The sequence below is a fragment of the Typopeltis vanoorti genome, chromosome 3 (assembly GCF_054136105.1).
Source record: "Typopeltis vanoorti isolate ZY-2024b chromosome 3, IOZ_Tvanoo_1.0, whole genome shotgun sequence".
Taxonomy (NCBI): domain Eukaryota; kingdom Metazoa; phylum Arthropoda; class Arachnida; order Uropygi; family Thelyphonidae; genus Typopeltis; species Typopeltis vanoorti.
Genome location: NC_143551.1, coordinates 173762083 through 173789857, shown reverse-complemented (window position 1 = coordinate 173789857; position 27775 = coordinate 173762083). Strand labels below are relative to the sequence as shown.

Sequence of the window (27775 nt, the reverse complement as noted above, 5' to 3'; positions counted from 1 at the left end):
TGGGTATCCAACCAAGTATCATTAACTAGTGATATCCAGCTGTTTGCAGTATATCACTAGATATAACTAGTGATATCCAGCTGTTTGCAGATGATACAAAACTAGGGAGAACAATGCACAGGCAAGCTGATGTTAATGCTTACAAGAGGAATTGAATAGATTGCATGAGTGGGCAGGTAAGTGTAACTATCAGTTCAATGGTGCCAAGCGTGAGGTTTTGAGATTTGGTAAGCAACAATGGGATGCAAAGCATACACTTGGTGGGGAAACTTTAACAGAAGTAGAGGAGATGAGAGATCTAGGAGTGGTGTGGACAAGGACCTGAAATTCAGCAGCCACATTACACAAGTTGTGAAGACATCACATCGAATAATGGCAATGTTGCGGAGAACCCTGACGTGCAGAAATAGAGAGGTTATAATTCCAGTGTATAAGGCCTTGATCAGGCTCATATGGATTATTGTGTACAGATTTGGGTGCCAGGTTTTCATGGTAATGAGCATATGTTGGAAAGGTTCCAGAGGAGATTCACAAAGGTAGTCAGTAGTCTTTGGAATGTGGAGTATGAGGACAGATTGAGAGAATGTAAGTTGCACAGCCTCGTGAATAGGAGGAAGATGGGCGATATGATTGAGACATATAAGCTGGTCAGGGGTTGTTATCAGGTAGACATGGAAGAGGTTTTTCATAGAATGGGAGAGGGGATTAGAACAAGAGGTCATTGCTGTAAACTGTATAAGGAGGATGTGAGCAAAAGAGTGAGAAGCAGGTTCTTTGCATGGAGGGTGGGTGGTGTTGTGGATGTTGACACATTGAATAAGTTTAAGACACTGTTGGATGAGCATTTTATGCAATAGTGAATACCTCCCACGATGAGTCTCTGACTCCATGGAGGTCAAATGTTAATAATAATAATAATATCCTGTCTTGCCCACCTCTACCTCACACCATATGCTTTCAAAACCATTAGTGTCACTGCCTTCCAAAGCCTCTGCTCTTAGAGGACATATGACATCACTTATCATAATCAGTACTCCCCCACCGCATTTTACCTTCCTATCCTGCCGAAAAATGCTGTACCCTGCTACTGCTATTCCTGTTATTATATCATCTTCAGTCAACCACGTCTCAGAGATCCCAATAATATTTGGCCAGGCTTATGCTATTAATGCCACCAATTCATCTCCTTTATTCCAGATATTCCTGGCATTAGTATAAAGCATAAAAATGTCAATGCTTCTATATCTATTATCATCCTTCTCCACTGGACTCCTTGTTACCTCTCTTCTGACACATTCTGGCTATTATGCTATTCATTATTACTGCTCTTCTGCTCAGCTCATCATTATCATACCTTGATCAATGGACTGCAGGGAATATTTAGTTGATTTGTATGATGTGAAGCTGGGAAGGGTTATTAGTAATAGTGCAGATGCAGCAGCTCTGCAAGAGGATTTGAATAAACTAGACCGATGGTCAAATGAATGGGGATAACGGTTTAATGCAGCAAAATGTAAAGTCTTGAATTTGGGATATATCGATGGGAGGCTGCATACTTGACTGGAGGAGATGTACTGGAGGAAGTAGGGGAGACAAGAGGTCTGGAAATAATGATTGATAAAAAATTGAAATTCAGGGAACACACTGCAAAGGTGGTGAAGTTAACCCAGAGGATGCTGCAATACTGAGAAGGACACTGACCTGCAGAGATAAAAGAGTTATTGTTCCCTTGTATAAGACACTGATCAGACATACTTAGATTATTGTTCTCAAATTTGGTCCCCACGATTTGAAGGGGATAAATTGACTGTGGAAAGGGTACAGAGGCAATAATAAAGATGGTTTCAGGACTGTACAATATGAGTTATGAGGATCGACTGAGGGAATGCGGACTACAGAGTTTGGTGAATAGAAGAAGGAGAGGTGATATGATTGAGACTTTTAAACTGTTGAGTGGCAGTTACAGAGTAGACATTGGAGAGTTCTTTCACTTGGTGGAACGGCGGGATGGAGCGATGACAAGGGGCCATCCCTGGAAGTTATTAAAGGAGGCTGTGTGCAAGAGGGTGAGGGCTGGTTTCTTTGCATGGAGAGTGGTTGAACCTTGGAATGCATTGCCTGAGAGAGTGGTTGGAGTGGGAATGGTCAATGGGTTCAAGAAGTGGTATGATACACTTTGTGTTTCCTAAAAACAACCTCCCATGACGATTTTTTTAACTCCATGGAGGCCTGAATAATAATAATAATAATAATTGTATTCCTTGGGAAACACATAAGAGGAATGACTGTTCCAGAATGCAGCAGTAGAAGAAATGAAAGAGGAAGGAAAGAAATTTCTTGTGTGAGTTTGGAGTTGAATTTAAAAAGGGGTGTTGAGTGGCAGATGCACCCATTTCAATGGGTTTAATAGAGAGTGGAGAAATTATTGATGATAGTTCATATGAATAACTGCCATGTTATTCATATGAACATGGCAGTTATTTCACACAGCAATGGCAGAAAGTGGATAGGTTGAATTGCTAAGAGACGGGTCATTAAATAACCTAATTGCCGTCTTCTGTATTAAGTCAAGTATCTTTAGGAAACTCTTGTGGCCAAATACAAGAGCAATATTCAATAGTTGGCCAGATTTGGGATTTGTATAAGGTAAATAGTTGTTTTGAGGTAAAGTAACACTTTGAGTGAAAGTGAATCCAATTTTTTGGATGCCAGGAAGGAAATGGTTGAAATGTGTTTATGAAAAGCCTGATTCCGTGTTTCCCTGAAAATAAGACCAGGTCTGATATTAATTTATGCTTCAAAAGACCCATTAGGGCTTATTTTCAGGGGATAAACAATCTATATTTATTCATTTATTCATGTACAAAAATCTACATTTATTCAAATACAGTCATGTCATCTTCTTTTGGAACATTGTCATAACTCTCCAAACCTGAATTCACGTTTCAAGTGCACGTTTAATAACTTTAGTATCTTCCAGCTTGAACAGTGTTGTCGATCTTCTTAGAGACAGTTCATATCGCTGAAGGAACCATCTAGCCAGTGTTGTGATGCTTTGAATTCTTCTAGGGATATTTCTGCCTGTGGTGCCATTGCAAGGGCAAATGCTTGAATATCAGCCCTGCACACAACCAAAGCTTTTGCTCTCCTGTCAGCAATCCATTCACAGATGATGTCTTCCGGCTCAGGAAATAATGGTTGCTGACCTGAGCCACACTTGCGCTTCTTAGCATTTCTCTCATCCACCTATTGACTGAGGTTATCATACTCTGCTTACCATTTTCGGACCATTCAGAGATCCAACTTCTTCTCTTTGCAGAAAGCCGTAAGATTCTTGCCCCAGGAGTTCTCCATGATTCGTTTCTTGTACTTGATGGAATAGGTCTTTCTTTTTTGCACTCATCTTTTCTGGGGATCAAAATATTATTCCCTTTAAATCTACCATTAAATCAAGTGTTAATTGAAGACTTATGAGAAAATAGAGTGGCAACAAAAATTATGACAGTTAAGAATGATGGTCCACAAAAAAGCAACGAAAAATTGCAGGCACCAGAATTCAGAAAACTTTTCTTTATTTCACATGAGTGCATTAAGTACGTCCGTTACAACACATGACGTATTGAATTATGAAGATTCATATTAGACACAACCACGTCCATTCGTTATCAAGTGCACACGTTATTTGTGTGTTATGTCTGTACTCCGATTGGTCATTCGGCAATAAGTCTTGAGTTCATCTGTTTAAATAGGTGTTTACCTCTCATCCAAAGGTGCCTGCTTGGGTATTTACAAATATTTAATTATAATTTATATTATCATTTATTTTAAGTATTAATGTCAATAATATTATTTATTTACATTTAATTATATATTAATATTATTATTTTATAATTCAATACGTCCGTCGTGTGTTGCAATGGATGTACTCTAAATGCATCCGTCTGGCTAACGATCTTAACAGGAGCTTATTTTTGGGGTAGGGCTTATATTATGAGCATCCTGAAAAATCATGCTAGGGCTTATTTTCTGGTTAGGTCTTATTTTCAGGGAAATACAGTATTAGATTAATGCCAAGATGAGAAATCTCGTGTTGTCTGGGGATTTGAGTATTGTATAAGATAGTACTTGAAGAAAATGCCCTTTTTTGTGAGAAATAAGGCACAATGTGTTTAATAGTATTGAAATTGACAAGGATACTCCATTGCAGAATGGCTTGGAGATCAAAATTGAGGGCATTGGGAGTTGATGCTTGTGCTGTAAGTTGTGGTGATTTGTGTCATGCAAGGTTTGTCAGATGAGAAATAAGACTGCAATCTGCTGTCATCAGCAAAGTTATGTATTAGGTTGGTGGTCAGCTGGAGTAGGTCATTGATATATAAAAGAGTGGATGAATGGATGAGAAAACAGAGCCTCATGGAACCCCCAGTTAAATAGTTATAGGATAAGAAACCATCCACCATTGCACATGGCATGTGGCCAGTCAGATGCTTGGCAACCCAAGTCTTAGGACAGACCAAATGAAGGGAGCTTACTTAACAGGCCTTTGTGCCAGACCTAGTGAAAGACTTTCGAGATGTCACTTTTGTCGAACTTTTCCATTATATCAGTCTAGAGATGGGTGACGTATGTAAGCATATGTCATAATGAACATGAAGCATATGATGAACCCTTATTATCTCTATATCTGTGATGTATTGAAAATTTCTTTTTTATTTATGCTATAAAATCCTAATAACATTTATGTTTCTATTATCTCTCTTTTCCAGATGTCACCCAAATTTTCCAACTACAAACTTTTGGTTTATCCTTATTGGGAAAATATGACAAACCTGTGTACATTTTGGTCACCCACTGCTGGATCCCGTTCATCACTTTATCAACCCAAAGAAACTCAGGCATTCAAATCTGAGGACAATAATCCAGATGTGGTTGCATCAAAGCCTATTTGTCAGTGCATTTTTCAAGATCCAAATATTTCTTTGTGTTATTTTGCTTAATTTTGCATTATGTCCCTGAAATTCAACTGCCTATCCACCAATGTCCTCAAATTCCTAGCCTCATCTTCTCATCCTAAAGTGTATAACCTTGCACTTTTTTTGCACTGCACTGTCAGTCAAAAGTGGAAACAACCTTTAGGATCTCTATATCATCTTTATTAACTATTGCCTTCTCCAGCTTAGCACCATTAGTGAACAACTGGATATTTCCACCATCATTAATGCAAATATTAGTGAGAGATGTCCAAGCACAGAATTCTTCAGCATACTGCTGCTCACCTGCATTCTCCTTGTTTCTGCTTCACTGTATGCTATTCTTGGAAGTTTGTCCATCAGCAACCACCATCATCAATGTTGCCAGCCTCATACCCATCCCAATTTATTATTATTATTATTATTATTATTATTATTACTTGACACCTCTTGGAAATACCAGACTCACAGAGGAAAGGGCACCTACTCTACAACTCTCTGTCTCCACCACCACCACCATTACTCTACAACCCTCTGTCTCCACGAACCACATCATCTACACCAATGCCATCTACTGTCACCGCCACCACTAGTATTTTTCACAGACAATCACAAACATCCTTGCCTACGGCGGAGTTCGAACCCGCAGCCTTTTGGCTGGAGAACAGATATGCTAGCCACTCGGAACCAGGTTGGCATTTATGTAATTCATCATTGTCAAAATCATCATTGATTTCTATGCAGTATCCTGTCAAGTGCCTTTGCAAAATCCATCAGTAACCATGGTGTTACTTAGCCAAAGTTGGGCGATTGGTAGAGCCTCAGCTACTCATGGCTCACCAAAAAGTTAGGCAAGTTTGAGCGCAGTTAGTAGTTGGATGGGGATCAGTTGTTCGATGCTGTTGGCACATGCTCCATCGATGAGTCTTTGGACTCCCTGGAGGTTGTCACATAATAATAATAATAATAATCTATTTATCCCAAAATGCATAACTTTACTTCCTTCCATATTAAACTGATACACATTATCTTTTGCCCATATTGAGAGCCTATTAATATCATCCTGCAAGCTCTCCATTGCTTTCATTAAATATTACCATACTCAATTTTGCATCATCATCAGCAAACTGAATATTTCCCTTCATATTATTTCGTATATCATTTATGTACAAATTAAACAGTCTTGTGTTTCACCACTAGTCATTGCTTTCTCCTGGATTCTGCTCCTCCATATACTATTTTCTGGTATCTGTCCATCAGTTAACAGTGGTGTTCTTTCAAATGCCTTTGCAAAATTGCAAAAATTTCTCACCAGGTTGGCCGAGTGGTTATCTGCTCTCCAGCCAAAAGGCTGCCGGTTCAAATTCCACCATGGGCATAGATGTTTGTGATTGTCTGTTAAAATTCTAGTGGTGGTGATCATTTTCCATGAACTGCAAACATGCTTTCTTTGGTGTTTCTATTTATGGCATATCTCCAAGCTTCCTTATACACTTGTCATAATTATGCTCTGTAGTTCTACATATACCCATTTTCAACAGAAAACTCCACTGCATAACCATTTTTTAAATCAGGTTTCTAATAGCTATTTCTATCTCATGTACTGACGTGTATCCCTGATTGTATTCTTCCTGATTATTTTTTTTCTACCATCCAGTTGTTTGGTAGCTCAGTCATACAGAATATTCTTATCTTCATTTTTATATATCATTTTTGTAATCATCTAAATCATCATTATGATGTGGGAATAACATTTAGGATTGGGAAGAGGTGTAATATCAGTGATGATAGAGAGAAAAATGGCCAGGAAAGGGAGTTAGGGAGGAGTGATAGCCAAGAAGTGAGGTCAGTGAACCTTGCTATAAAACGACAAATGAGCTGGTGTGTATGTTTACACATGCCAGAAGTATTCGAAATAAGAGAAATGAAACTGTAGCATTGATAAGAGTTCATTTGTACAAAAATGAACTGAATAAGTGACACATTGTTGAATGATGGTGACATTCTGAGAGGAATAGAGATGGAGAGATATGTAGTTTTTTTGTGAAGATAGATAGAGCAGAAAAGGAGGCGTAGTGCTATTGATGATGGCATAGGAGTTGTGCCCATCTAAAGTGGGAAGCAAGGAGCAAATAGTGATGGTGGTTTTGAAGCAGAAATAGTGGAGGTGGACAGGATGAAATGTTTGGTAGGTAATGTGGAGGGCAGTGAAAAGGATGTTAATAGGCTGATCGTTATGGGTGATTTCAATTATGGTAATATATAGACAGGAATGAAGAAACATCACCTGGAACCAAAGAGAATGAACTTCTTGAGTTTTTGAGGGCCAACTATCTTAGGCAGTATGTAACAGAGGATACACAAGGGTCAAGGATCTTGAATCTGATTATCTCATCAGAGGGTATTATTGTAAATGAAGTGTCAAATCTTCCTCTAGACAGTGAAAGTTGTCATGATGATGGAAAGAAATGGCTAGGAAAGAGAGGAGTCATAGCTAAGAAGTAAGGTCAGTGAGCCTTGGCTGGTGGCCAGTCATATCAGGGCTTCTGTGAGAAAGGGTTATATGTGAAACTATAAGGTGGGTAATTACGACGTACTCAGGAAGGGGCTTGCAGCTATATCATGGAATGGGGAAATGACAGGAAGAAAATCATGTTGCTTTCAGATATTCAGGAAGTATCTGGTACAGGAGATTAAACAAAGTAGGTGTGAAATGGACGACTGAACAGGTGAAGAATGCAATCTGGAAGAAAAAGGCATTGGAGACAGCACAAGATGAGTGGCAATAATCAGTTACATGAGGAGTACAAAGACCAAGCAAGGAAAGTGACTTACTTGGTAGGGTAGTAAAAGTACAGTGTAAGCAGCAGTTAGCACATGAGGCTGAAAAAATCCTAGGGAGTTTTTTTGACATGTGGCCAGTAGAAGGAAGAATGATTATGGAAGGATGATGTTGGTCAGTGATAATAGCAGAATGATAGCCACTGAGGAGGATAATATAGTAGAGGTGTTAAGTGAGCAATTCATTAAGGTATTCCATCTTTGTGAATGTAACATCCTTGTGCTCACTCACCATCAGTGGCTCTTCATAAAGAGAATGAAAGGACTGAAGTTTCAAATTATAAGTCAATCTACTTGTCTGGAGTTGTTGTCAAGGTATTAGAGGGTTAGTGAGAACCAGCATTCAGAACTGGGCTGAACAGCAGCAGAACTCTCTTTGACAAACTGCAGGGGTTTTTGCTAAAGGAAGATTGTATTTTAGTAATTTGCTTACTTATTATAACAAGTGACAAATGCATTGGACAAGGAAGATATATGCACAGTGGTATATTTCAGTTTTGCAAATGCTTTTGATAAATTGCTACATGACAAGCTGATGATTAAACTGGAATGGATGGAACTGAATGGTAGAATTAGTGCATTGAATTGAAGTCTGACTGTCTGATAGGTATTAGTAGGTCATGTATGGGAGATATTTTCAGAAGATGAAAGTCACTAGCAGTGTGCTTCAGGGGTTTATTTTGGAGCTGTTGTTGTTGTTTAATTAGTATGTAAATGACATCGAGAAGGAGTTGAATAGTAATGTGCAGCTGCAGATGATGTGAAGCTGGAGAGAGCTATGAGGAATAGATTGGGTGTTGTAGCCTTGCAAGAGGATGTAAATAGACTTGTAAATGGGCAAATGAGCGGACTACCCATTCAGTGTAGCAAGTGCAAGGTTTTAAAATTTGAGAAGCAAAGATGGGATGTAGAGTATAAGACTGGCAAGGATATCTTAGAGGAGGTGCAGGAGATGATGTTGGATAGGGACCTGAAATTTTGGAGACTTTCCGTTAAAATTGTGAGGACAACACTCCGGCTCACGAGTTAGTTTTTTACATTAGATATATCGATATCCGACTTTGTTGCTCCAGGAACGGGGAATGAATGTAGGAAGACAAGTACTGTGATAGGAGAGAATGAGAAAATAATAGTTGATAGTGTGGAAGGTGTGAGTGACTGTGAAAGTTTAGGAGATGGTTTTGTTTGGGAGAGTGAATTTAGATTAAGAGTGACTGACCTGCAGAGGGAGATAGATGAGTTGAAAGAGGAGGTGGAATGTCTTGTGAATGAGAACAGAAGTATGAAAGATAAGATTAGGAGAATGGAAGAGATAAATGCAAGGCGAATCAGAGTAGGAGAGAGAGAGAATTTAGGGAGTATGAGTGAGAGGTATGGGGGTGCTAGAAGAGGAGAGAATGGAAACAGTAGAAGAGAGGGAATGAGAGAGAGGTATGGGAATGCTAGCAGACGAGAGGATGGAAACAGTAGGAGAGATGGAATGAGAGAGAGATATGGAAGTGCTAGAAGAGGAGAGAATGGAAATGGTAGGAGAGATGGAATGAGAGAGAGGTATGGGAATGCTAGAAGACGAGAGGATGGAAACAGTAGTAGGAGAGACAGAATGAGAGAGGGATATGGAAGTGCTAGAAGTGGAGAAAATGGAAATAGTAGGAGAGAGGGAATGAGAGAGATGTATGGGAGTGCTAGAAGAGGAGAGAATGGAAACAGTAGAAGAGAGAGGTATGGAAATGAAAGAAGAGGAGAGAATGGAAACAATAGGAGCGAGGGAATGGTAATAGGTATAATGTATGGCGACTCAATGATCCGTGGTGTTCAAGATAGGATGCGTGAGGAGTGTTTGCCAGGAGGAACAATAGAAAGGGTGGCTATGGCAATTAAGAGAGGTGAAAGGGTGGATGAGACGATTGTGATGGTAGGAACGAATGACTTGAGTGGTAATGTAAGTCGGGCAGCGAGAGATATGAGATTTTTGCTTGAGACTGTACGGAAGAAGACAGAGAGAGGAAAAATAGTGTGCGTGTTGCCTAGGTATGATAATGATGAGCTGAGCAGAAGAGCAGTGATATTGAATGGCATAATAGTGAGAATGTGTGACAAGAGAGGACTGGTATATATGGATGCATGGAGTGCGTTTGAGGAAAGAGAGGAATTGTATGCGAGAGACCGTTTACATTTGAATGAGGAAGGACGTAGGCATCTGGAGAGATTGCTGTTCTGAACGAGTCAGTGTGTCCAGGGAGGATGATAGCAGGGGTGGCCTCTTGTGGGAATGGATACTTGGGAGAAGGGAGACAATGTCAGGTAACACTGAGCCCAGTGGAGTCTAGAAGGGATAATGCTGGGTATAGAAACAATGGCATTTATATGCTTTATACTAATGCCAGGAGTATCTGGAATAAGGGAGAGGGATTGGTGGCGCAGATAGCATCAGCCTGGCCAAAAATTATTGCGATCACTGAGACGTGGTTGACAGAAGGGGATATAACAACAGGAATAAAAGTCGCTGGGTATAGCATTTTTCATCAGGATAGGAGGGGAAAGCATGGTGGTGGGGTACTGCTTATGATAAGTGATGACCTATGTCCTCTAAGAGTGGAGAATTTGGAAGGAAGTGAGACAAATGATTTTGAGAGCTTATGGTGTGAAGTAGAGGTAGGCAAGACAGGATATTTAGTGGGATGTTGCTACAGACCCAGGAGCACAGAGGATGGGGACCAGGAGATGTTTAGACAGCTAAGTTTGGCAAGTGCAAGAAGAATGATTGTTATGGGAGATTTTAACTTCAGTAGTATAAATTGGAGAGAGGAAGATGCATGTAGCAATAGGGGAATGGAATTTCTAGAATTCTTGAGGGACAAATGTCTTAGGCAACATGTAACAGAGGGAACAAGAGGTTCAAAAGTTTTGGATTTGGTTATAGCATCAGAAGAGTTGATAGTAACTGAGTTGACGTCTCTCCCACCAGATGGAGAAAGTGACCATATGGTGTTGACTTGGAAAATGAATAGACATGCAGGAGTATCAAAGAGACAGGAACTTATGTGAAATTATAAGGCAGGTGATTATAATAGTCTTAGACGTCAACTTCGGGAAGTTTCATGGAGGGAGGAATTGGAAGGCCGGGATATCACTAGTGCGTGGGAAATTGTGAAAGAATATTTGTTATCAGCAATGGTAAGTTGTATACCACGAGTGAATAAGAGGACACAATTTGGAGTAAAGTTGATGACAAACAATATTAAACAGGAATTGCATGCAAAAAAGAGGCTATGGAAGAGATATAAGGAGACAGGTGAAGAGATGCATGAGGAATATAAGACACAGGCCAGAAGAGTGACTAGTGTGGTAAGGAAAGCGAAACTGGAATATGAGAGGAGATTGGCCCTAAGATCCAAAGAAAATCCTAGGGAATTTTTTAGCTATGTGGCCAGTAGGAGGAGAAATGACTGTGGAAGAATGATATTGTGGGATAAAAATGGGAATAGAGTGACTGATGCAGAGGACATAGTGGAATTGTTCAATGAACACTTTATTGGAGTATTTCATCCTAGAGGAGTCAGTTTTAATGCTAGAGGGATAGGACTGGTTCGAGGTCTGGAGGTACAGGAGGAGAGTGTGTTTCAGATACTGAGTACTTTGGATGTCAGTAAAGCTGTGGGACTGGATGGTATTTCACCACGAGTTTTTAGAGAATGTGCTAGGGAATTGACAGTGCCTTAACGTGGCTTTTCAATGAAAGTCTGGCTTTGGTAAAGGTGTCCAGGGAATGGAAGGAAGGTAAGATAATGCCATTGCATAAGGGTGGTAACAGACTGGAAGTGTCTAATTATAGGCCAGTCTGTGTGTCATCAGTAGTTGTTAAGATCTTGGAGAAAGTAGTGAGGGACCGTATACAGCATTGGGCAGATGAGGGTAATGTTATCTGTGAGAATCAACATGGATTTGTGAAAGGACGCTCTTGTTTTAGCAATATGCTAGCCTTTTATAATAAAGTTACAAGAACATTAGATGAGGGAAAGGCATATACTGCAATTTTCTTAGACTTGGCGAAGGCATTTGACAGGATGCCACATGATAAGCTGATATTTAAGTTGCAGCACATGGGTCTGGGTGTCAGATTGGTCAACTGGATTCAGGATTGGCTGTCTGATAGGTATCAGAGAGTTGTGTATGGTGGAGCAGTTTCCAGGAGGCAGAGGGTTACAAGTGGGGTCCCACAGGGCTCAGTACTAGGACCTGTATTGTTTAACCTTTATATCAATGACATAGCCAGTGGATTGCAGGGGAATATTCAGTTGTTTGCGGATGATGCGAAGCTGGGAAGGATTATTAGTAATAGTGCAGATGTGGTAGCCCTGCAAGAGGATTTAAATAAGCTAGATAGATGGGCAAATGAATGGGGTCTCAGTTTAATGCAGCAAAATGTAAGGTCTTGAGGTTTGGGAAACATCGATGGGATGCTGCATACTCTATGGGAGGAGTTATACTGGAAGAAGTAGGGGAGACAAGAGATCTGGGGTTGATGATTGATAGAAACCTGAAGTTTAGGGGACATATTGCAAAGGTGGTGAAGGTAACACAGAGGATTGCTGCTATTATGAGAAGGACACTGACCTGCAGAGATAAGAGGGTTATCATTCCGTTGTATAAGTCTCTGATCAGACCACACTTGGACTATTGTTCTCAGATTTGGTCCCCAGGATTTGAAGGGGATAAATTAACTGTGGAAAGGATACAAAGACGGATGACAAAGATGGTTTCAGGACTGTACAAGGATAGTTATGAGGATCGGCTGAGAGAATGTGGACTGTAGAGTTTGGTGGATAGAAGAAGGAGAGGTGATATGATTGAGACTTTTAAACTGTTGAGAGGCGGTTACAGGGTTGACACTGGGGAGTTCTTTCACTTGGTTGAATAGCAGGAAGGAGTGATGACAAGAGGCCATCCCTGGAAGTTACGAAAGGAAACTGTGAGCAAGAGTGTAAGGAGTGATTTCTTTGTGTGGAGGGTGATTGAGCCGTGGAATGCATTGCCTGATGTAGTGGTGGGAGCGAGAACGGTCAGTGAGTTTAAATAGTGGTATGATAGACTTTGTGTTTCTCAGGGGGCGGGGGGACCTCCCCTCGATGAGTCTTGACAGACTTTATGTCTTAGGAAGGACCTCCCTCGATGAGTCTTTTGACTCCTTGGAGGCCTGAATAATAATAATAATAATAATAATAATTAAAAAAAAACACAGTTGATTATGGCCATGATATGGAGTACACTAACATGTAGAAGTAAGGATGTTATGTTTCCACTGTACAAGGTTTTTGATCAGACTACTTATGGAATATTGTGCACAGATTTGGTTATATGGTTTTTAAAAGGATAATGAGTTATTGAAGAGGGTTCAGAGACAATTGACTAAATTGATTTTGGGTCTCTGGAATGTTGAGTCTGAGGATAGAGATTGAGAGGATGCAAACTGCAGAGATTAGTGGATAGAAGAAGGAGGAGAGGGAGGGAGGGAGGAACATGATCAAGGCATATAAATTAGTAAGGATTAATTACCAGATTAATATGGATGAGATTTTTCATAGAATGGCTGGAGACAAGTGAAGAATAAGAAGACATCCTGGAAGCGTATAAGAGGTTTTTTGCATGAAAAGTACAGGGTGATTGGAATGTATTACCAGAAAGTGTTGTAAGTGAGGAGAAAGTGAATGCATTTAAGTCAATGTAGGATGAGCTGTATGAGAGTGGGACTTCTAGAGATCAGTTTGTTGACTAGAATTGGAGGTCTGATAATAATAACGTTCGATTCCTAGTAGTCTGCCATGAAAGTGGGGAGTGGCAAGAGAGAGCAAAATAGTTCCAAGACTGAGGTTTCAAATTATAGACAAATGAATATCTCTGGAATGGTAATAAAGGTATTGAAGAAATTGGTTAAATGAAGGATTCAGGAATGGATGGATGGAAAGGAATATGATGATTTATGGAGAATTGTGTGACTTTGTGAAGAGTAAGTCTTCACATAGCAATTCATTCATTTCCTACACTAAAATAATAGCTGAGTTGGTTAAAGGAAAATGGCTGCATCATGATACTGCTGATTTGTAGTATCATGGTGTAGATTTGTGCTGAATTATATCGTGACAAATGCGAAATGGTATTTGTCATGATATAATTCAGGATACTATAAGAGATCCTATTACGAGGGTGTGCTGAAAATCGGGATAACCACCATGAAGGAATTGAGGCAGAACCATGTAACTTACACATTATTCTACATATACATATTCTACATTCTTTCTTGCTTTAAAATCATTTGGATTCTAGATGTTTATCAGAACTTTTCAGCCCCCCCATACATAAGTTGGAGCAAATGAGAATGGGCATGAAAATGATGACATGGATAAGAAGGTGGCCAATGGACAGATATCAAAACATACATGGGGAATTGAATAAAAGAGAATGCAGGTGATCAGTAGTGTGCCACAGGGCTTGTACTTGGGCTGCTGCTGTTCAGTTTATACATCACTGATACTAGGAAAGATTTCAGGAGGGAGGGAATACCCACTTTTACTAATGATGCTTATCTGGGAAGAACAACTGTTAATAAAGGCAATATAGTAGACTTGCAATCTAAAGGTGATCTAAAGAGATTGGTAATTTGGGCAAAGAACAATGCCTGCCAATTGAGTGTGTTAAAGTGTAAAATTATGCATTTCTGGATGAAAACACTATAAGCTGTGTATTGCATAACTGGAACTGCACAACAGGAAATCAATGAGGCTTGGGATTTAGGGGCGATGGTGAATAGAATGTTGAAGTTCAGAGGACATATTTCAAAAGTGGACAAAATATCTCAAAGGATAACTTGGATGTTAAGAAACACGCTAAGCAGGAATAATGTCGTTATTTATTATTTCTCTTCTTTGATAAGACTGCAATGGGACTACTGTGAATAGTTTTGGTCACCTGGATTTCTTGAAAGTGGTTATAATAGTTTGTGGAATATTACATAATGGGAAAGAAAAGAACAAAGGTTTTCCTTTATAGGTTTTGTAAGGATATAGTTAGCAAGGTTTTAAAGGACTAGCTTTTTTGCTTGGAGAATGGTGGAGGTAGTTGTGAGTGCTCTGTCAGTGAGTGATTTTAAGGAGAATTATGATAGGCATTGTGTCAATAATGGTTAGTATGGGACTCCTACAGTGTGTCAATGAAAATAAATAGCATCAGTGGAAGACCCAAATAAATTCCGTGTGTAGAGGCTTAAGTGATGTGAGGACATCATGTTGGAGGCTTAATGGATTTTTTTACAACACTCAAAAAGAATTAAAATAGAATTTAATACTTCCTATATTTCGTCTTAGTCACTAGGACATCTACGGGGATTACAAAAACAATTAATGTAACATATGCACAAATAACAAACAATACTAAGCCCAACCACGTGGGTGACACTAAAGTCCTATCTAGGTAGAGCGACCTCTAAGGGCAGTAGTAGGTGGCCTGGAATGTAAGGTGGGAACTCTGGTGATGAGTGTTTCCCAAATCTTAGGAAGCTTAATGCAACCATATTTATTGAGATTTGGTTGGTTTATGAGAGCTGCTGCTGCTTCTAAGAAAAGTCTCTCTTTCTTGAATTTGCTGTGGTGGAGCATGGTGGTTTTTCTTCCATGATACTCTGTGGGTGGTGTCCAAAACATGGTCAGCCAAGCCTGAATGGCCATAGTTGTGTTTGAAGATGTAAGACTTGTGTTCCTCTAGACGGATGGATGCTGATCTGCCTGTCTGTCCAAAGTACGCCAGCTTACAGGAACAGGGTACTTTGTAAACTCCAGGCAGAGAGAGAGGAGGGAGCTGATCTTTCGTAGATTGGATAAGGGTAGCCAGTTTGCGGTGGGGCTTATATGCTGTGTGTAGATTGTACTGTTTTAGTATCTTGGCTATTTTTTCAGATGTGCCACGGATGTAGGGTATGGTGATGGCATTTTTAAAATCTTGTTGACGAGAAGGAAGGGGAATGGGGGAGGAGTTGATTATTTTTTTGATACTGTGATCGCTGTAGCCATTGGAGAGGAAAGTGCTGTGTATGTGGTTAAGCTCATTAGTGAGGGCGGTTCCACTGGAACAGATTGTGGGCTCTCTTGGTAAGAGTTTTAATGATGCCATATTGTTGAGAGGGGTAGTGGTGGTGGGAGAGTTTGTGAATGTATCTGCCTGTGTGTGTGGGTTTTCTGTATACGGTAAAGGTAACCCAAATAGGAGAAATAGGAGACCCAAATAAATTATATCTAAAAATCATAAAATCTTAAAAATGTAATAACTATTTCTTAATTCTTTATTTTCCTTACACTGCATATGTTTTAAGGAATCTCTCTAATATAAGCTAATTATTTTACCATCTTCCAAAATTATAGTCTGATTCTGCCTTAGTACTCACACTTCACTATAATAGCCCTAATACCTCAAATACTTTGACTGGTAAAATCACTTCAATATTTTAATTTTGCACAAGATAAAAAAAGAAGGTTACCATCAGAGGACTGCTAACACAGAACTAAAATTTACAAACACTTACCTAAAACCTCCAGCGTACAACTACTAAATGCTTCTCCTACATCATTAAAGGCTTCACAGGTATAAATACCAGTGTCTTCAGGGAAGATTTCTGGAATTATAAGCTGGAATACATCACCATCATGCTTATACTGGAAATCATCACTCGATTTTATTTCTTTATCATTATGTAGCCACACAGTATCAAATGCAGATGTACCTGAAAAATTAATAATGATAATTATCATGTAAGTTATTTATATGAATCTGATGCCACCCTTTTACAAAGCAGGAAAAAAAAAACAATAGATAAAATAATTAATTACAACAGCATTAACATAAATTTCCTATTCACAACATACAGTCATGGAAAGTACAATTTATTCAGAGTATACAGAATGAACATAAAAAAGTTTATTATCATCATAATCTCACCTCTATGGAGTCAAAAGACTCATTATTGGAGGTCTCACCACAGTCACTCACTCACACACACACACACACACACACGCACACACACACAACTAATGAAACTGTACCTTAAATGCCATTTTCCACGCTCTTAGGTAACACATTCCAATGGCCTGCCACACTCCATACAAAAAAACCCTTCTTATTCCCCCCTCCCCTTCTTCTTACACTCTCTACAGCTTCCAGAAAAAAAATTTCCCTCCCACATTAATCTAATAATCTCTATTAATAATTTATGTCTCGATCAAATCTTCCCTCCTAATCCTCCTATTTACTAGACCCTGCAAAACTCCATTTCCTCAATCTTTCTTCATGCTCAACATTCCAAAGATCAGAAACCACCTTAGTCAGTTGACTCTGGGCCATTTCCAATATCTTCTCATGCTTATGAAAGCTAGGTGACCAAATCTATGCCCAGTAATTCACATGTGGACAGATCAAGGCCTTATATAATGGAAACATAATTTCCTTAATTTTACATATTGGTATCCTCTGCATTATTGTCATAATCTGGTGTGCTATCCTCACAATGTTAGAATAGCACACCAGTTCCTTTACCTCCTCCAAAATACCTTTGCCAACTATATACTCTGCATTTGATCTTTCAAAATTTTAAAACTTTGCAATATTGAACTGGTAATTTCATTCACTTACCCATTCACCCAGTCTATTCAAGTCCTCCTGTAAAGTCAAAACATCTTTATAAATCCTCATACTTCCCAATTTTGCATCATCCGCAAACAACTGCATGTCCCTCATTCAAACCCTTCCTGATATGATTAACATCAAACTTAAACAGCAATATCCCACAAAACAGATCCTCAGGGCACACTATATGTCAAATAATTTTTTCCATACTATTATTGAAAATGCTTACATTTGATCGAAAATGCTTACATTTCATTGTACAATGCATACTATTAATGAAAATGCTTACGTTTCATTATAGAATTATACTATTAATGAAAATGCTTACATTTGATTGTACAACGTAGAGTTACGGCATCACCATCCTTCACTGTTGAACTTTTCAGATGCTCAATGATTCTAGGTGGTTTGGATCCTGCAGCTTTTTCACCAGCTTTCTGAGATTCCATTGCTGTAAAATAAAAACAGAAAAAGTATATTACATAGAGAATATTTTGATAACATTTCCTAAATCACATAAATATGTATTAAAAATCACATAAATAGGTTCAAAACTGGACAAAATGTTGAAAGTTTTTTCACTTGGTTAGACTCATCAAGGGGAGGCCCCCCCTAAGAAACACAAAGTCTATCATACCACTCCTTAAACTCATTGACCGTTCTCGCTCTCATATATTTAGTTTAATCCTTTATCCAAGTGTAAGCAAACAAAGTTTGTGCCTGAAGTATCTTCAGGACTGGCAGAACTTGTGGTAAAGGTAGTATAAGTTCTCATCACTTGCCTTAGTATCTCCCATAATGCAAAGCACATCTCCTTGTGGACATGTATAATGCTATGCATTAAGGGAAGGGCCACTATCCAGACCGGTTTAGACCTTTATTGAGGTCTCATCAGCGGGAGCCAGACCCAGTGGTGGTGATACCAAGGTGGAAGAAATGGAGAAGTTATATTTACCTATATGAGTTGCCAAAAGGTGTCACATATTATTAAATTATTCCAGAGTAATTTAATAATATGTTAAATATATTTAACATGATGTAATATGTTACATCATGAATTTATTATTATTTATTTGACACCTGCAGGGAGTCCATACTCTCATCGAGGAAGGGCACCTGCTCTACAGCTCTCCACCACCCAGTCCACCAACTACAACAACACTATATACTGCTGACTATCACCACTAGTTTTTCCACAGACAATCACAAAAATCCATGCCCACAATGGGATTCGAACCCGCAGCCTTTTGGCTGGAGAGCGGATATGCTAATTACTCTGCCAGCCAGGCCAGCGAATACCAGTTATTATAATAATGCACCATCATTGCTATTAAGAATATGCTAATGCTATCTGTGTGTACTTTTTCTTCTACAAATCGATGTTCTGCATGCCAGGTATGTAATAATAGTTCAGAAATAAACTTCTGCATCACACCAGTTGTGATTCTTCCAGAATATTGCTCTTTTGATATACAATTTGCAATTAAAACTTCTATATCTTGAAGTTATTTTAGCACTGTTATGTTATATAAATAAATTAAGAGAAAAATTAAATTATTGTGATTTATAAGTCTTCTGCCAAATCAATCAACTAAGACTAAAGTGCTTACATAATTTTTGTTAATTGTGTGTTTTCCAGCAAGTATGTCTATTTGATGCTTTTTTTTTTTGAAGGATGGACCTGCCATTTTTATCTGAGATGTGCTAATTTACCTTGATCAAAACCAAGACAAGATTTGAACTCCCATGATTTGAAGAAAAGTGCACAGTCACACAGTTATTCTTCCAATTGCATTATTATTATTATTATTACATCACACCTCCAGGGAGTCCAAAGACTCATCGAGGGAGGACACCCACTCCACAACTGTCTCAATCACTCAATCCACCAACTACAGCGAACCACATCATCTACATCGCCCACGACGACAACTAATATTTTCAAAGACAATCACAAACATGCATGCCCACGGAGGGATTCGAACCTGCAGCCTTTCAGCTGGAGAGCGGATATGGCCAACCAGGCCGGCTTATGAAAGCACTAGTAAGGATAGGATAAGAACACTACAATAATTAATACAATATATCTGTTCTTTGACACTAAACAAGATTAGAGAAAACAATATTAATTAGTTTATTTATATTATCATTAATATAACAAAAATAAACTTCTGGATACAGAGATCTTAATAGGAAGTTGGGTATTGAGGGAAGCAGTATTCTGGAATAGTCACCAGTTTTGTGATGCAAAAATCAGTTTCTGCTATTATAACTTCACTTGAAATGTAGAACATTGACATGTAAAAGAAAAACAGTTACAGTTCTGGTATATAAAGCATTCATTAGGCTACATACACTAGTGCTCAAAAGCTAAGGACAAACTACATTTTTATCTGTGTATGAAAAAATGTTCATGACTACAGCCAAATATGGACATAAATTTATTGCCAGCATAGTAATAAATTATACTGCACAAAAATACAATTTTTGCAAAAGTTACAAATTTCCTAAGGTTGTAGTTAAGGAATTAATGTGCAGTGCTTATAGAAAACTATGCAGAGAGACATTTCAGTATGGAATTTGTCCATCCGAAAGTGCAATGCAGCTTTCACAATGTTGTACCATGCTTAACAACAAGTGATTCAGGAGTTCTTGAGGCAAACTGGCCTACTCCTCCTTGAAAGCAAGGCAAAGGCCATGTTTTTTTCCTGAATTTCGAGAAACAATACGTCTCCCTAATGCATTCCAAACATGTTCTATGGCTGAGATCTGGGCAGCTTGCTGGCCACTCAATTCGATTAATATCCTCAGTCTCCAGAAGTAAGCCTACTGCTTGTATACGATGTGGCATAGTATTTTCATCCATAAAAATGAATTCTTCACCTGCAGCACCACAGAACAATCGAACATGACATTGAAGAGCTTTATTGCAATATCGTTCGCCAGTCGTAGTGTACCCTTTTTCCAGTACTTGTAGCTCGGTACATCCATTAAGCATAATGTGACCCCACACAATGACTCCAGTACCACCATGTCAATCTCTTTCAAGAACATTCTTGTGATGGTAAGCAGTACCACTTTCACACCAGATCAAGTGTCATCTAAAATTGGAGGAGACTAAAACGACTCTCATCTATAAAGAGTATATTAGCCCATTGGTGTCTTGTCCAGTTGCTATGAATACAATGTCACTGAAAATGTGATCTACGATGAGCTGTGGATTGAAAGACACAGACTACAGACCTTCATATGTATAGGCCTATTGTTGCAGACATCTTGCCACAGTTTGTCAAGATATCTGCATACCTGCACTTGAATGAAGCAGACTTGCTAGCTGACCTGCCATGGTGCACTGACTATGTTTTGCTGTTATAATCAAAAATCTGTCTTCGTGCTCCATGTTAGAGTGACCTCTTAGCAAAGTATGGAATACATTCCATTGTTGGTCTGAAATGCTACCCAGAGCCTGGATATAACACTATGTGAGTTCCAAACTCTCTAGTAATATCAGTAATTCTGCAGCCCTATTCAAGCTTTCCAATAATTCTTTCCTGTATGAAATCATTTAGTGATGTCTTTGAGACATTACAAGACATCCAAGTTTGCAACTTTATTCCTTCATTAAAAGAGCTTCCTTCAAACACATTTTGCATAGCACATCCTTTTGCCTTTTATCCTGTTGAGTGTTACCGTGTGACCTCTTTTAAATGATTTGAAGGTGTATCTGCTTTCTACTCAAAATAATAATCATCACAGAGTCTTGAGACATATTAAGGGAGTCTCTGTCAATCTGCACCATATCTACCATATTGAACTAGAAATTGCTCATGCTCTTAAGCATTCACCACACATTCTGGAAATTCATTCCACTTATCTACCGCTCTCTATGTGGCTAACCAGGTTGGCTACGTAGAGAGTGGTAGATAAGTGGAATGAATTTCCAGAATGTGTGGTGAATGCTTAAGAGCATGAGCAATTTCTAGTTCAATATGGTAGATATGGAGCAGATTGACAGAGACTCCCTTAATATGTATCAAGACTCTGTGAAGATTTAGTCATTACTACTTTTTTGTTAAAACTATTTTACCCTATTTCTTCCTGCATACAGTTAGAATGCATGTAACTGAAACTATAATATTTTATAAAAAAAATCTATATATTCAGTGATAATAATAATAATAATAATAAAACCAAGAACCTGAATACTAGAGCTACTTACGTAAAACACTAAGTTTACAAGTTGTGGAGACACTTCCAACAGAATTTGTAGCTTTACATGCATATTCGCCTTCATCTTCTGGAAAAACTTCAGCAATCATAAGAGTAGCAACTCCATTTTTATATTTCAAATCAATTACGTCTGAGGAATGAACACGCTAGAGAATCAAATCAAGTAACATATGGATTAATTTTGTTTTATGGTCAATCATGGTATCATTGACAAGTGCTTTCACACAATAAAATTCTGCTAAAATCAAGAATTATTACATTATACTGTTAACCTAATGGATGATATTTTATTATTATTATTTAGGGCTGCAAGGAGTCAAAAGACTCACCCCGGGAGGTCCTTCCTAGGAAACACAGGTCTATCAACTCAATGTGGGAGGTCCCTCCCGGGAAACACAAAGTCTATCATACCACTCCTTAAACTCATTGACCGTTCTCACCCTCACCACTCTATCAGGCAATGCATTCCACGGCTCAACCACCCTCCATGCAAAGAAACCACTTCTCACCCTCTTACTCACAGTTTCCTTTCATAAATTCCAGGGATGGCCTCTTGTCATCACTCCTTCCCGCTGTTCAACCAAGTGAAAGAACTCCCCAGTGTCAACCCTGTAACCACCTCTCAACAGTTGAAAAGTCTCAATTGTATCACCTCTCCATCTTCTATCCACCAAACTCTGCAGTCCACATTCCCTCAGCCGAGCTCCATAACTAACATTGTATAGTCCTGAACCTGTCTTTGTTATCCACCTCTGTACCCTTTCCACAGTTAATTTATGCCCTTCAAATCCTGGAGACCAAATCTGAGAACAATAGTCTAAGTGTGGTTTGATCAGGGTCTTATACAATGGAATGATAACTCTTTTATTCTCTGCAGGTCAGCGTCATTCTCATTATTGCAGCAATCCTTTGTGTTACCTTCACCACCTTTGCAATATGTCCCTCAAATTTCAGGTTTCTATCAATCATCAACGCCAGAACTCTTGTCTCCCCTACTTCCTCCAGTATATCTCCTTCCATAGAGTATGCATCATCCCATCGATGTTTCCCAAACCTCAAGACCTTACATTTTGCTGCATTAAACTGATACCCCATTCATTTGCCCATCTGTCTAGCTAATTGAAATCCTCTTGCATGACTACCACATCTGCACTATTACTAATAACCCTTTCCAGCTTCGCATCATCTGCAAACACCTGAATATCCTCTTGCAATCCACTGACAATGTCATTGATATAAAGGTTAAACAATATAGGTCCAAGTACTGAGCTCTGTGGGGCCCCCACTTGTAACCCTCTGCCTCTTAGAAACTGCCCCCACCATACACAACTCTCTGATACCTATCGGACAGCCAATCCTGAATCCCGTTGACTAACCTGACATTCAAACCCATGTGCTACAACTTAAATATCAGCTTATCATATGGCACCCTGTCAAATGCCTTCACTAAATCAAAGAAAATGGCAGTATATGTTTCCCTCATCTACTGCTCTTGTGAATGATAAATGCATGTAAACGCAAGAAAGATATTTAATTAACCAAATATTTCGGTCTGGAAATAGCAGACCATCCTCAGTGGTATTACAAGAACAGTTATAAAAAATACAAGCTAGAATATTAACAATAGATCTTTTAAAATAGAACATGCCACGCGATGTTATATCACTGTATGAAACGGAATATTTTGAAGTAGAGACATGATTAAAAAATAAATAAATAAATAAATAAAAATTTAAAAAAATTAATGAGTAATCTTGATTAGACTTTCCCAGATTTTTGATATAGATATACAGTCATTATGATTCAGGTTGGGATGATGGAGCAAGGCCTCCATGCTTTCCTTGCTCTTGTAACTTTATTATAAAAGGCTAGCATATTACTAAAACAAGAGCATCCCCTCACAAATCCATGTTGACTCTCACAGATAACATTACCCTCATCTGCCCAATGTTGTATATGGTGGCTAACTAATTTCTCCAAAATCTTAAGAACTACTGATGACACACAAACTAGCCTATAATTAGACACTTCCAGTCTGCTACCGCCCTTATGCAATGGCACTATCTTACCTTCCTTCCATTCCCTGGGCACCTTTTATGTAGCCAGACTTTCACTGAAAAGCAATGTCAAAGGAGCTTCAGTTGCTTAGCACATTCTCTCAAAACTCGTGGTGAAATACCATCCAGTCCCGCAGCTTTACTGACATCCAGAGTACTCAGTATCTGAAACACACTCTCCTCCTGTACCTCCAGACCTCGAACCTGCCCTATCCCTCTAGTATTAAAATGTACTCCTCCAGGAGGAAATACACCAATAAAGTGTTCATTGAACAATTCCACTATGTTCTCTGCATCAGTCACTCTATTCCATTTTTATCCCACAATGTCATTCTTCCACAATCATTTCTCCTCCTACTGGCTACACAGCAAAAAAATTCCCTAGGATTTTCTTTGGATCTTAGGGCCAATCTCTTCTCATATTCCAGATTTGCCTTCCTTACCATACTAGTCACTCTCCTTGCCTGTGTCTTATATTCTTCATGCATCTGACCTTCACCTGTCTCCTTATATCTCTTCCATAGCCTCTTTTTCACATGCAATTCCTGTTTAATATTGTTTGTCATCCACTTTACACCAAATTGTGTTCTCTTCTTCACTTGTGGAATACAGCTTACTATTGCTGTTAACAAATATTCCTTCATTTCAATTTCCCAAGCACTAATGATATCCTGGCCTTCCAATTCCTCCCTCCATGAAGCTTCTCCAAGTTGATGTCTAAGACTATTGTAATCACCTGCCTTATAATTCCACATATATTCCTGTCTCTTTGATACTCCTGCATGTCTATTCATCTTCCAAGTGAAAACCACATGGTCACTCTCTCCAACTGGTCGGAGAGATGTCATCTCACTTATTATCAGCTTTTCTAATGCTATGACCAAATTCAAAACTCTTGAACCTCTTGTTCCCTCTATTACATGTTGCCTAAGACATTTGTCTTTCAAGAATTCTAGAAATTCCATTCCCTTAATGGAAGATGCATCTTCTGCTTCCCAATTTATACTGACAAATCTTCCATAACAATCATATTTCTTGCACTTGCCAAGCTCAACTGTCTAAACATCTCCTGGTCCCCACCCTCTGTGCTCCTTGATTTGTAGCAACACCCCACTAAATATCCTGTCTTGCCTATCTGTAATAGGCATAGTTTCTCTGTCCTCTGCTAACTTGATACAGAACAAAAGGGCTCAAAGTAGTTCCTGTCCTATGGCGAACATGTTCTGCAGTGTTATAAAATAATCATAACCATACTTGATAAGAATTATCATACATTTCTAAATGACAAAAAGCCATCTGTTATTCACATTTTCTTATCATTCATATGTAAAGATAAAAAAACTTATTATATTAATTGTTTCAACCATACAATAAAAGTATAATACTTACTTTGTGATATTATTGGAAAACCATACTTTCTAGTTGCAAAAGACTAGTAGTCTTTAGAATAAGTAGGATAATTAAGTAGTACGGGAGATGGTTAGATATGTGTAGCAGGGTGAAGTGGAGTGCCCTCCCATGATAAATCCTTTGACTCCTTTGAGGTGTCACATAATAATAATAATTAGAAGAATGATGGGATGTTTCCCTTGGACATGTGTTCAATTCTTGTCATGAAGAGTGGAATCTTTATATGGGCCTTTTAAATTGAAGGTGAGTTAGCTGATCTTATCTGCACTCAGTATGCAATCAATAGACAAAAATATTAATGGTGACTGCTAGATGGTGGATAATAAGTGATATGTCATCTCACTTATTATCAGCTTTTCTAATCTATAACCAAATCCAAAACTCTTGAACCTCTTGTTCCCTCTATTACATGTTACCTAAGATATTTGTCCCTCAAGAATTCTAGAAATTTCATTCCCTTATTGCAAGATGCATCTTCTGCTTCCCAATTTATACTGCTGTAGTTAAAATCTCCCATAACAATCATTCTTCTTGCACTTTCCAAGCTCAACTGTCTAAACATCTCCTTGTCCCCACCGTCTGTGCTCCTTGGTTTGTAGCAACACCCCACTAAATATCACGTCTTGCCTATCTGTAATAGGCATAGTTTCTCTGTCCTCTGCTAACTTGATACACAAGAAAAGGGCTCAAAGTAGTTCCTGTCCTATGACACAGAGTGTCCTCCTACAATTAGGCCTTGGACTTCTTGAAGGAAGTGTTATATAATAATAATAATAATTTAAATTATTATGGGCAGTGTATTCTCACAGTTTCACAATATTTTTCATATCCTACTTCAAATTACTTCAGATTCATTCATGAATCTGAAGTAGATTAGCAGGTAACATGCAATGTTTTGGACTTACCTGCTAATCTCTGAGCAATAAATCCATTCTTCCCTTCCTTGCTCAATATACCTTTATATAATTTCTACTGATGACTTCAAGTTTATTGCTTTCCTCTCTTTCTGGTCATTGATAAATCTTATATGATCCTCAATTAGCTAATTTCTTCTCTTCCTGTTTATCAGATTCTGGAAATTATGTTCCTAAATCTATCCTCACAGCTGAGATTACACAGTACTGATATTACTCCTTTTGTTTGCTGTGATTGTTTCTCAGAGCTTCCTCATACTCCAAAAAACCTGGTGATTGAATAATCTTGTAAAGTAGTCCAGATGTGTTGTTACTATAGCTTTTATCATGAAAGTCTCTTTCTCCCTCCTACTTATCAATGTTTTTCTGACTACTTGAGTAAACATTATATTCGACACTTATGCAGTATAATAATAATTATGGGAAATGCACTCTCACAACATTCTTTCACAATATTTTACATACCTAACTTCAAATACTTCAAATTCATTCAATCTGTGCATGCATGCTACCTTTCTTTTTTTTTTTTCATATTAGAGTTAAGACTATGAGTCTGTTGCAAAGGCATGAGATGAGGAGAGGGAAGAGAGCATTGAATGCAAATTATTCCACAAACTATGTTGGAAAAACAGTATGTAGTGTATCAATTTATGAAGGATTATGATGGTCATAAAGCCTATCACAATCACCCATAAATCAATGTGTTGTTTGTACCCGAAGAAACTAAATTATTTTTCAGTGAAAGAGTGAATATAAATAGCCAGGGAAAATAAGATGTGCTGGGCTTGGTTGCATACATTGTGACCATATGCAGGCTGAAAATATTAAAAGAAAGGAAGATGCTTTATAATACTTTGAGTACTCGTAGACAGGCTTATACGTTGGTTATGCATTATTAAAACACTTAAGGAATAGAACAACGTAGTTAAGGATATAAATTAAATTAAACTTTAATAAATATTTTCCGATATTTCGGCAACGTCACATTGCCATTTTCTAAAGGAACTTACAAAAAAGTTATGTGCACGTAGGCACTACAACACAGAAACTGGGAATGAAGAGATGAAGCTATTGTTCTCCTAACAGTCCTGATGGTGCCCTCTAGCGGGCTAAGTAGGTGTTCTTGGCTGTTGGGTTGAAGGTCTGCAGATGTAGGCCTCCCAAATTTGGGGCAGTCGCATACAACCAAATTTGTTGAGGTTTGGAGAATTTCTTAGAACTGAGGCTGATTCCATAAAGAGTCTTTCAAATTTGTATTTGCTACGGTGTATCACTGTAGCTTTCTTCCACCATATTCTGTGGCGTGTATCCAGAGCATGGTCCGCAAGCCCAGAATGACTGTATTTGTGAAACCGGATGTAGTCCTTGTGTTCCAAAATTCTGATATTCGCTGTCCTGCCTGTTTGGCCAAAGTAAGACAGTTTACAACTGCAAGGGACCTGGTAAACACCAGGTAGGTCTAGGGAAAGTGTTTGGTCTTTAGTGGAGCGGATAAGGGATGCCAATTTTCTGTAAGGTTTGTAACAGGAGGTCAGGTCATATTTTTTTTAAGATTTTGGTAATCTTTTCCGAGGTGCCTCTGATGTGATGGATTTAGAGTAATCCTTGTTGGGGGGGGGGGAATCTCAAGAAACTCATTTTCTTTACTAATCATTCTCATCATTCCAGTCGATATTGCCATAAT

At 38.5% G+C, this 27775-nt stretch overlaps 1 protein-coding gene across 5 annotated transcripts in view; it reads right to left on the bottom strand.

The window, feature by feature from the left end:
- Nucleotides 1–27775, bottom strand: part of LOC150108743 (twitchin-like) — a 2666638-nt gene that overhangs the window by 34388 nt on the left and 2604475 nt on the right. For all 5 annotated transcript variants that reach the window (XM_090390962.1, XM_090390961.1, XM_090390964.1 and 2 more), the window contains 3 exons: nucleotides 21700–21856; nucleotides 17809–17931; nucleotides 16384–16581 (listed from right to left, as the gene is read on the bottom strand). In XM_090390962.1, coding sequence (XP_090247088.1) covers nucleotides 16384–16581; nucleotides 17809–17931; nucleotides 21700–21856 — 478 coding nt within the window. The remainder of the gene's footprint in view (nucleotides 1–16383; nucleotides 16582–17808; nucleotides 17932–21699; nucleotides 21857–27775) is intronic.